The sequence below is a fragment of the Bidens hawaiensis genome, unplaced genomic scaffold, assembly GCF_021521415.1.
Source record: "Bidens hawaiensis isolate Kalapana, Puna unplaced genomic scaffold, B.hawaiensis_p1.1 tig00024294_1, whole genome shotgun sequence".
Taxonomy (NCBI): domain Eukaryota; kingdom Viridiplantae; phylum Streptophyta; class Magnoliopsida; order Asterales; family Asteraceae; genus Bidens; species Bidens hawaiensis.
Window position 1 is genome coordinate 213,687 of NW_027493831.1, and position 11,227 is coordinate 224,913.

An 11,227-nucleotide genomic window follows, 5' to 3' on the forward strand; every position below is an offset into this window, starting at 1 on the left:
AAACCAAAAACATATACATGTAATATGTATAAAAAATATTTGTGCCCCCGAAACTTATGTGCCCCGGTCGATAGTGCGGCTCGCACACCATCTGAGCCTCCCCTGACCTGAATGTCTGGTTTAATGATTTTCAAGGTGAAATAGGTTAAATGGTTAATTTAATCAAAGTAACCTAATATTTAACACCCTTATATGTATTAGTGATCAGTTAATATGTATTCCAACAGAAATTGCAAATAACAAAACATAGATTCTTTGTAAATTTTCACACATTTCTTACAAAAATCACATAAATATGAGAATCACAAACCAAACAAACCCACAACCTTAAAACAAACTAATAAGCAAGATACACAGTAAACTGAAGTAGTGTCTCTGTGCCATCATTGTTCTCCTGGTTTGTACCCTGGAAAGTCTTCACCACAGCATGTCCCTTCGCATTCACATACTTACCGGTGCCGCCCATCACCGCCAGCTGAGACTCCGCCACAGCGCTCCGGTGAACCCCCATAAAACTCAAACTATCAATGTAACTCCCATGCATGAACATCACCGTGAACGCCATTGTTTGACTCTTTCCATCGATTGAGCTCGATACATAGAACCCTTGAGCCTTCCCAATCAAACCAGACCCGAGCTCATGTCCTTCGGTCAACTCGTCATCGATCACGGTCAATGTCCCGAACATAAACTGTTGTAAGGCATTACCTTGAGGTAACTGTCCCCCGTTAATGGCCGCAAACACGTTGTTGTTGTTGTTGAAGTTATTGTTGTTATTGTTATTGTTTTGGAAAACGTTTGAGGTGGTACCGCCTAGGCCGGTTAGGAACGGGAGATTATTATTGTTGAGAATCCCATTGTTTTTGTCGTCTTGTGGGACCCCGTTGTTAACTGGGAGATTGGCACCGTTTGGTTTTGCAAACGGGACCTGACCGTTGACAGCCGGGTTGGTCACGGCTCCCGTGACAGCTTTAGCCGAGGGATTGGACCCGCCAAGAATATCATGCATGAAAAAGGTTAATGTGTGGTCAGGGCCTTTGACGGGTACCACACCAGCGGTGCTAGTAGCCGGGTTAGGTGGTATGGCACCCAAGGGGGTGACATCATCACCTTCTTCGGGTGCAGCCACGGGGGTGATGGGTTCAGTCTCCTCTGTTTCCTCAACTAGGGTACGAGCCGAGGTGGTGGCTAGGAAAAGGAGGGAGAGTAGTGTAAAATAAGTGAAGGTAGAGGCTGCCATAAGGAAAGTTTGATCAAGTGAATGATTTGGTGGATATTATTGGATGTGATGTGTTTGAATGATGGAAGATGTGTGTATTTATACACAGAGAATGGAGGATTCAAAAATGGTGAAGTTGATAACATGGAGTAGGTGCCATTAGAGTTAGCCAACTAAACTTGTGTTCTTTAATTCAAGCATTCTAAATTGTTTTATTAATAGTATAAAGAATTGATGAACTAGAATTAAGTAAATATGTACAAAATGCATTATTAATATGAAACATTAATCTTGAGGTTAATTTAACATCATTTTTGAATTATCAAATTGTCATTCTAACTTTATTTTTTGGGGTGTAAACGAGACCAGCCGAGCCCCGCTTTCATGCTCAACTTGTTTAACATACAAGAACTCAAGCTCGACTCATTTCTAACTCTATTTATAAATCCCGAGCTCAATTTGTTAGTAGTTTTTATCAAACACTATTTATAGATAAACTCAACTTGTTTTAGTATATTTATACATTTTATATATAACATATTAAGTATTAATCAGTTATTGCTATCATAATCTTATATAAATTCAAATTTAATATATACAATAAAATCATATAAATTATAGGCTCCTTTAAGCTTCCAAGTCTACACGAGCCTATAAGTAAAGCTCAGGCTCGCTTATTTTTAAGCTCGAGTTCGGTCTGCTCGTTTAAGCTCGACTCGATTCGAGCGATTAGCGAGCAAATCTCAAGTAGCTCACAAGCGACTTGACTTGCTTACACCCCAAATTGTTGATGCCATGTCCCTTTGTGTGCGTTAGCATATTAACGAGCCATAGAAAAGAAGTATGAACAAGTTTATGTTCTTAACGAACGCAGAAAAACTTGTTCATTCAAAGTCTTTTTGGGCGCATTTAATTGTTACGTAAAATTACACGAAATAAATAGACCTATACACTTGACGCAACCGCTTCGGACACAAGCAAGCTACCACTTCTGTCCCCGCCACAAGTGCCGGTGACCTATTATTAACCAAACCAATAATTAAACTACAAAACGTTTCCAACCGCGCACAATGCCTACTCGTTAACATTGCGTTTAGAACCTTCAAGCCTTCATCAAATTTTCCATTGTTACAATAACCATCAACTATCATTCTATATGTGGCTGCATTTGGCTCAAAACCATTAACCTGCATCTCAACTAACATCTTGTAGGCTTCTTCAACTTTACTCTCTTTACATAGATAATTAATCAGTATATTATACATTACGACATCCAGTTTAATTCGCCTTTTCTTTAATTCAAGAAGCAAACTTCTCGCTTCATCAAAATTTCCCCTTTTCGCGAGATCATTCATCAAAACTCCATAATTAACGAGCCGCGGTTTACAGCCTTGATACTCCATATCAAACATCATCTTTTTGGCTTCCTTAAAGTTACCCGTTGAACATAATGCCTCCATTAACAAAGCTTACGATACAGCATTCGGTCTCTTCCCTTTGCTAATCATCTCATCAAACAACCGCTTAGCCTTGGTAAACTCGCCTTTCTTACTCCAAAATCCAATTTGACAATTATAAGTTACAACAGTGGGCTCAACTTCTCTCTCAAGCATTTCATCAAACACCTTACGGGCACTGTCCAACTCTCCCTTTCCAAGCCATTCTTTAATCATGATATTAAACGACACCGCATTAGGTCGAAAGCCCATCTTCGAGCAGCTCTTAAACATCTCGTCTGCATCATCAAACCTCCCATTCTCAAGCAAAGTATTGAGAATTGCATTCAACGACTGCGACGAACGGTAGCAATCAAACGATGGCATTCTCCTAAACAATTTATCGACATAACCCGACTTCCCGTAATGCTGCATCAATCCAATGAACAAAGCTTCTTTGCATTTAACGTTGTAAAGCTGGAGTTGTTGAAGAAGGGTTTCGACTGCTTCAAAGTTTCTTTTACGGGCAAGTTTGTAGATGAGAGAGGAGTATGAAGGGTAGTCGTGTTTAAAACTGCTGGTTTCACAGTGATCATGGAATATAGAGAGAAGTTCATCGGGGTTTTGAATGTCTTTGTTTGTGATAATGGCGAAGGCCAGTGTAATTACAGTGTGCCTTGCGAACAACGGACATGGCTTAATGGAATGGAAGATATGCAGTCATTGCTGTGTTTCAAAATAACAAAATTTAAAAATCACAGATTCCCAACTAATAATTAGCTCATGAAAAGTACAAAGTGAAAAATCAAAGATGCATTCAAATCAACAATCACCATATCATATCGTAATGCTTAAACACAAACTAACAGAATAAAAGTTACATATTTTTTTTATTTAACTATCCAGCATTACTAGTACTGAAAATGGTCTCGTGTTTTAACTCGGGTCGTATCAGAAATTACCACCCTCTAAAACTGATTATTTATCTGCTGTGAAGATGGATCAATAAGCTCAAGGGCAGGCCCCAAGTATGGGAGCTGTGGGTAGTTCTGCCCAAATGCCGCCGAATACTTTTGGTCAGATTGAGTTCGGTCACGGGGAATTTTTGGGTTTGTGAGTGTAAATACAGGTTCTCTTTGGTTTGGTTTATGGCTTTTTGAAATATGATTTTTATTTCAATTCCAAATTAGAGTTTCTTTTTACAAATGACTCTATAAAACTTCATTCAGAACAAAGTATATTCATACACATTTATTCCCATTATTGACTACTAGTTTAACAAACAAAACTCTATCCTAATGGCTGTATCTCGCACCAACACACCACAGTTCTTTCAAATTTTCAATGAAGCATGAAGAATTACCTATCTAACAAAATGGCTTATGTTATTTCTATTACAGAAATTATTAATAAGGATTGTAGTCCAAAAATCTATCAATTTCATTTAAGTTCCCAACATCCCATACCATAGCTTACATGTAAATATATATGACCATGACTTCTAATATAGTTCTTTCTCTATATTCATGCATAACCTATCTATAGTTATAAGTTTATAACTGATACAGCCAGATATTATAAGTTTATAAGTTTATAAGTTTGGAGAATGGGTACATAAAAGCGGTTGAATCACATAAACTTCGCAGCTGTTAGAGGAAGGTGTTTTAATTTGTTATTTATAAACTGTAACAATAGGATTATAAATGAAAAAAATTGACACTTTACCTCACAATCACAATGTTACGGACTGAAACCACTGCAAGGTATAGGACTTGTCCCACATCGGTTGTATGGGCAACTGATGTGGGGTTTATAAGCCAAATGGATTCCCTCACCTATCAGACTAGTCTTTTGGGTTGAGTTCTTTTGTTTGGCTTGTAACATTGGTATCAGAGCCAGCTGTGACCAACGTGGCCGTGACCAATGAGGACTCGGATTGGTGGCCTGGAGTGAGCCAGCCGTGACCAACGAGGACGTTGGCCCTTGAGGAGGGTGCATTGTTACGGACTGAAACCATTGTAAGGTATGGGACTTGTCCCACGTTGGTTGTATGGGCAACTGATATGGGCTTTATAAGCCAAATGGGTTCCCTCACCTATCAGACTAGTCTTTTGGGTTGAGTTCTTTTGTTTGGCTTGTAACACACAACCGATGTTGGCTGAAATTCGTCATCTGTCGTTGAACTTCGAAGGTGTAGAACCTCAACCATGGGGAAATTAGGGTTTGCAAAACAAATGAAGAAAACGCAATGATAGGGACTCGAACTGGCGCAGAGATGTGTGTATCCAACAATTTCAAATTATAAAAAAAATGGAAAAAAGCATAAGAAAACACAAAGTGTGGCTGCTGGGATTCGAGCCCAGGTCTCCACGGCCACAACGTGGAATTCTTACCACTAAACTACAGCCACAAGATGTTTTACTTATTCATATTGATACTAATGAAATGAAAGGAACACTATTAAAGGGCTCCCAACCAATGTTGGAAGTGATTTATATCATGAAAACAAATAATCTAAGAATTTTGTTTTCTTACGTCATCGAGAGCTAGATTATTCAAACTTGTATAAGCTATAAGTTGCTCTAAGTAATTGATAGTTTTTTAATTGCGAGTTCAAGTTCTAAATTTCATACGATTTCTACTTATATAAATAAATAAACAAATAAAACCTCATAATTCATACTTGAAGATGATAAATGAGATGAGAAGTACTAACAATCACATCTGGACCGGATCTTCAAGATAGAACTACATTCATGTGATGATATTTTTATAATTAAGTGAAAGTATAACTTATTTGCGGTGCTAAAACACAGAATATGAAGTGGCGTTATTAAAAATAAGTGAAACTTTAATAATATGCGGTGCTAAAACACAGAATATGAAGTGGCGTTACAAACATAGAAATTCCACACAGTGATTATATCGTAAATAAGTAAAACTTTAATAGTATATTGTATGCGTTGATGATTACATTACATGTGTTACTAATAATATTTTAGTATAGTTTTCTAGGTGTGCATTATTAGTAATACTTTAGTGTTAGTAGCACTTGTTAATAGTGTGTGTATGATTATCAATTACACTGCATGTGTTATCGTTATACTTTAGTGTAACAGTCATATTTTAGTCTAATAATACTAACGATACTTTAGTATATGCATTTATTAGTGTTTTCCACGTGCGGGGGAAGAACTCGGCTCAAATTCAAAACCGAGCCAAAGCTAATTGTTAGAACATAGAAGAAGAAAAAGGGTCTTGATATGAATTGGCCAGAATAATGATGAAAAGTTAGGCTGAAATATTAAATGTTTTTTTATTACTTGGAGTATAAATATTTAAAATCGGGGTTAACATAAACAAGTCAAACAAATGAAACACCGAGTGAGCTACAAATGAGCCAACCTTTGCCTGAGTTCAGCTGGTTTACAAACCGAGCCAATTTTGAGCGAGCTCTTTCCGATCTTTTTCGAAGCGAGCTTTAAATCACGACCTATTTGGACACTCCTAACATTGATGCATATATACTAGTGGCATTTTAATGTGAGCATGGGTGATTACATATTTACATTACACATGTTGTTGTGTACCCTGTGTGTGGTTACACGTACATTCTCTTACACTTTCGAGATCTTTAGGGTATACATTGACTACAGTGCACTTCTTGATTCTTTTTTTTTTAGTGTAGAATTTGATATTGTATGTTATTCATTTTTTGTCTATGTTTGTTATATAACTCTTATTCAATCTACTATTCAATGTTTGTCGTCTTTATTGTTCTCGTTTGATCTGTTATTGTTCAATCACTGTCCAAATAAAGATACAGTTTTCTTAACTGTTGGATCTTCAATATACAAACAGCCACATATATTGATTAAAAAGATATGCAGGATGAAATTTAATTATCACCTCAGTTTTCTTAACTGTTGGATTTTCTTTTTCTCTTCTTCTCCTTCTCGCTGCGTGGATATAGTTTTGAGCACGTTGCTTGAAAAAATAAAGATATAGTTGCAACTTGTAACCATAGAAACGGATAGCAGATAAGAACAGCCTAGATAAAGAAATTACAAAAGAAAAAAATATAAAAAGTATATTAGTAAAAGTAATAGCAAAAGGCAGCAACTTTAGTCTGGTTTCACTAAGGCTCAAATTCTCAAAATGTTTGCAATTAAGCTAACGGTGACAAAATCTGACTTGGCAAAAAGTTGTTGACGTGGCACATAAGATATGGTAAGACACCTTGACAAATGCATTGTAGCTGAAAGGGATGGCAGCAAAATAATCTGCATACAGGTTGTTCTCCATGACAACCCACTATTTAGTAATATCAAATCAGAAAAAAGATCAAATTATAAGTTGGTTAGTGCATACAATGTGAACATATTGGAAACTGTCATAAAGATAACGCATGAACCATTTACTTTCACCCACAACCCCAATTGGGTAGATCACAATGAAGACTATGGCCACCAAAATGACAACAAACTTTATTTTTCTCAAATAAATATGAAACTTCAGATGCCAGAATTCAAATGAATGAATGAATGAACCAAACGGAACCGATCCTGAGGTAGGTAAGGAAAGAGGGGTAACCCAATCAACTTATGCGATTCCATGAAATTGGTCAAAAGTCAAAACATGTGATATAAATTCAATGTTAAAAGATGTATGAAAGTTTGTAACTATGTGTTGTAACCAAAAGAGCGAATTTGCCTCAATGCAATTAGGCAACACCAAGCATACTTAATGCTGCTAGCAGAAGTGATTGCATAAACAACTCCTAGTTTGAACAGATTAAAATACACCAAGAATGTTAAATCAATAAAGATAGTTAAATCTTAAAATAAGTAATATCTACAAGTTCAAACATCAGCTCTCTGTTACCTTGAATGTTCTGTACTGCTTTGGCTATGATCTGAGTAATTATGAAAACCCGAGTTGGATGTGGCATTTTCGCAAACACCTTGCTGCCGTCGTCTACAAAATGCAAACTAGAACACAGAACAATCATCAAAATGCAGAAAGACCATAATCAAACACACCTGCACACATCCATTTGTTTGTAACTAACAGTACAAACAGATCAGTTTCCGTACAGTGTAGCTACTAGCTAGATGCATCACTCTAAACCACTACCGGTATTTCCCAATTTATTACACTCGGTATCAATACCCTCCGTACAGTACAACAATTTACAATTTTCAGGAATTGCATTACAACACCGTTCTCATCCCTAGACAACAGAGCCTGATATAAAACGTTTTAACTTAGAAATTGGTAGAAGAGCCTGATATAAAACATTTAACTTAGAAATTGGTGGAGGCCGCGCGAACGCAGGCCTCCGCTGCCACAAATTATGACGTAGGCTCGACCACTTGGGCCGACCTTAGGCGGGCACCCCTCCAGAGTGCAATGGAGGTCACCAACCTAGGCCATGGGCTTACTTGATCACCCATTGACCCCGTCCAGGTAAGTGAGTAATCAAATGCCCTTGCTCACCTTTTATACCTCTACTCTCCTACAATATTTCATCATCCATCCGATGTGGGATTGGGTTACAATAATGTTAAAAACCCTTTCAATTTCCTTATTGCTTTTATTATGCAAATAACTTCAAAATTTTTATACCTATAAAAAATGGTAACTCATACATGACAGTTAATCCATTTATCTTAGCATGTCAATCAGGTTTGCGGGATATAATTAAGTTGTAAACGTGTTTATCGGGTAGGTGGTTTGTTAAAAAAAATGGGTTAAACAGGTCATAAATGGGTTAGCGAGTTTACATTTTTAAACTAAATAGGTTAAACAAGTCAACATGAACACGACCTGCTTATTAAACGTGTTAAATATGTCAACCCAAAACCTAGTTATATCGTAAATAAGTGAAACTTTACAAGTATGTTGTACGCATTGATGTTTACAATACATGTGTTACTAATAATATTTTAGTATATTTTTTATGCATGCATTATTGATGATAATAATTTAGTGATGCAAACACTAATAGTGTGTGTATGCATTGTTAATTACACTACACAGCTACACTTGTTATGAGTATACTTTAGTGTAATGATTGTTACATACTTTAACAATACTAATGATACTTTAGTGTATCCATTGATTAGTGTAGTTCAAAAGCCAAGCCGAGCCAAAAGAGAATGCCCTGATACATGAGATTACAACACCCAACACATGTCATTTGGAAAGTTTTTAATAATCAGAGAATATAAACAGATGTTTAATATGTAAATGTGAAAATATCTGAATTATGATTCATCCGGAAGCGGAGATGTCTAAGGGTACATAGTTTATAATACACAAATAGACCTAATCATCTAAATACAAACAGCCAAATAGGTTTAAAAAAATATGCAGAAAGAATCCAAATTATCACCACAGTTTTCTTAAGTTAACTGTTGGATCTTCATTTTCTCTTTTTGTCTTTTTCACTGCGTGGATATAGCTTCGAACGACGTTGCTTGAACAAATAAAGATACATTTGCAACCAAAGAAACGGATAGCAGATAAGGACCGCCTGGAAAAAAATTCAAGATGCTATCTTTAGGCTAACGGTTACAAAATATGACGTGGAAAAAAATTGGTGATGTGGCATGTGACATGGAGCAAAATCTCTCAACATATAATAAGATACCTTGACAAATGTATAGTAGCTGAAAGGGAAGGCAGCAAAAAAATCTGCATAAAGATTTTTCTCCATGATAACCGGGAGTGATCGGTACATGATCCACACTATTTAGTAATATCAATTCAAAACAAGATTATATGATAAGTTGATCAGTATATACAATGTGCACATATTGAAAAACTGTCGTAAGGTTAACACATAAACCACTTACTTTCACCCACAACCCCAATTGGGTAGATCACAATGAAGACTGTGTACCTACCAAAATGACACCAACCTTAATTTTCTCAACTAAAATATTAAAAACTTCAGTGACCAAAGTGTTTCCATGTCAAATGCGATAAACCGAACAAAACCTGAGGTAGGTAAGGAAATAGGGGCAGCTACCCAAGCAGCTCAACGCATAGAACGGGTACCTAATTATCTGTTTCCATGAATTTGGTCAAAAGTCATCGTTTACCTTAATGAAATTAGCTTCAAAAGATGTATTTACGTGTATTGTAAGTTTGTAACCAAAAGGGTAAATTTACCTCAATGCAACACCAAGCAACAAATGTTATGAGAACTGCAGGCAATTCTTGAACCTATATGAAGCAGCAAAAGATATTAGTTAAAAATGGTCAAAATCAAATATTTATATCACTTTAATTTCTCATTCTTGTATATAATTAGGCTAAACAAGATGTATGAAAAAAGATAATGCAGACCTCGTGTAATTGACGAACAATTGCAAGCAGGAAATGTGTCCTTCCTCCCCATTGCATCAATGGGAAGATAAATCCACTAGGAACAATACCTTAAAAAAAACACTAGAACTTTCAATTCAAATCCTATGTTGTAGAACTCGCTAGGCGCTAGTTAGGCGGGTGGGGTAGGGACCGGTGATTAATCGGATTAAAATTTACATGTAAGTTTTCAAATATACATATAACATATACATTTATATATATTCTAAATTTTGTATATAAAAGTTTCAATTTTGACAAAATAGGGATTAATCGGCCCCTAGGCGAAACTTTTACAAACATGGTTTTAGCACTTATATTGTTCTCGGGACCCACCTAAAGCTCCATGGATGACTTCAATGAAAGCAAGACTCTGCAACAAGCCTATGAAAAAAGAACAATCAAAATCATTTCAAGTATTAGATTTCAAGAAAGACACATTATTTCTCTAATAAAGTTGAAAAGGCAGAAATGATGCAGGTGTTTGTTCAGATAAATAAAAATTAAAATCAACTCGAATTCTGAAGAATGAACGTGCACACCAAGTGTTTGATAAAATGCCTTACATATTAGCTCTCCTGCAGACGCGTAGCCGCCGTTGACCGAGTTTGTAAACAGGAAGTGAACTGAGATTCTGAAGAAAGCAATTAGTGTGTGTTAGTTAGTATTAGTAGTGTGTGTGTTGACATAGAGAGTAAAATTAAGGTGGGTCATAGTACCATCCGACAGCTTGAATGGAATTGTAGAAGAAGAGATAGATATCTGATACTCGCACCATTGACGTTGAAACAACCGTAATTGGCCGTCGATGGAGATTGATTGATTGATTGATTGATTTTAGTAGTAGTGTGTGGCTCAGGAGATTCCGGACTTATCTGGTAGTAGCATTCAATTTGATGGACCAGTTTAACGAAACAGTTATTTTGGCTGGTGGATAGACTATTCTTTCTGGTGCGTCGTATGCTTAATTGATGTGACTGCACCTGCACAAGCTGACCTCTGCAGAGTCTATTGCCGTGTGGACCTTGCTCCGTTTGGAATCTATATCTATCGTATCATTATCATATCTACCGCTAATTTTTTCCATTTGAAGTTTGTGACTCAAATGGTCACAGCATTCCACAACTCAAAAGCCCTTTCTTTGTTTGGGATGGCTCATGTTAACCGGCTTATAACTTATTAACTTTTTAAAAACTTT

The 11,227-nt window shown here is 36.4% G+C and overlaps 1 protein-coding gene, 2 non-coding genes and 2 pseudogenes across 3 annotated transcripts; all 5 read right to left on the reverse strand.

The window, feature by feature from the left end:
• Positions 1–234: 234 nt before the first annotated feature.
• On the reverse strand, positions 235–1,261 carry LOC143569046 (dirigent protein 10 pseudogene; annotated as a pseudogene).
• Positions 1,262–2,131: 870 nt separating this feature from the next.
• Positions 2,132–3,349, reverse strand: LOC143569048 (uncharacterized; annotated as a pseudogene).
• A 1,644-nt stretch (positions 3,350–4,993) lies between these two features.
• TRNAH-GUG (transfer RNA histidin (anticodon GUG)) lies at positions 4,994–5,065 on the reverse strand. Its single transcript has one exon. It is a non-coding gene; the product is annotated as a tRNA-His (tRNA).
• A 2,906-nt stretch (positions 5,066–7,971) lies between these two features.
• Positions 7,972–8,132, reverse strand: LOC143569057 (U1 spliceosomal RNA). The gene has a single exon (XR_013141666.1). It is a non-coding gene; the product is annotated as a U1 spliceosomal RNA (small nuclear RNA).
• Positions 8,133–8,895: 763 nt separating this feature from the next.
• LOC143569049 (uncharacterized) lies at positions 8,896–10,934 on the reverse strand. Its single transcript, XM_077055051.1, has 9 exons — positions 10,748–10,934; positions 10,596–10,680; positions 10,366–10,413; positions 10,012–10,100; positions 9,835–9,888; positions 9,661–9,728; positions 9,516–9,562; positions 9,311–9,408; positions 8,896–9,193 (listed from the first exon to the last, which is right to left on the reverse strand). The coding sequence occupies exons 1-9, from the start codon at positions 10,805–10,807 to the stop codon at positions 9,083–9,085; spliced, it is 660 nt and encodes a 219-aa protein (XP_076911166.1). The 5' UTR covers positions 10,808–10,934; the 3' UTR covers positions 8,896–9,082.
• Positions 10,935–11,227: the final 293 nt, after the last annotated feature.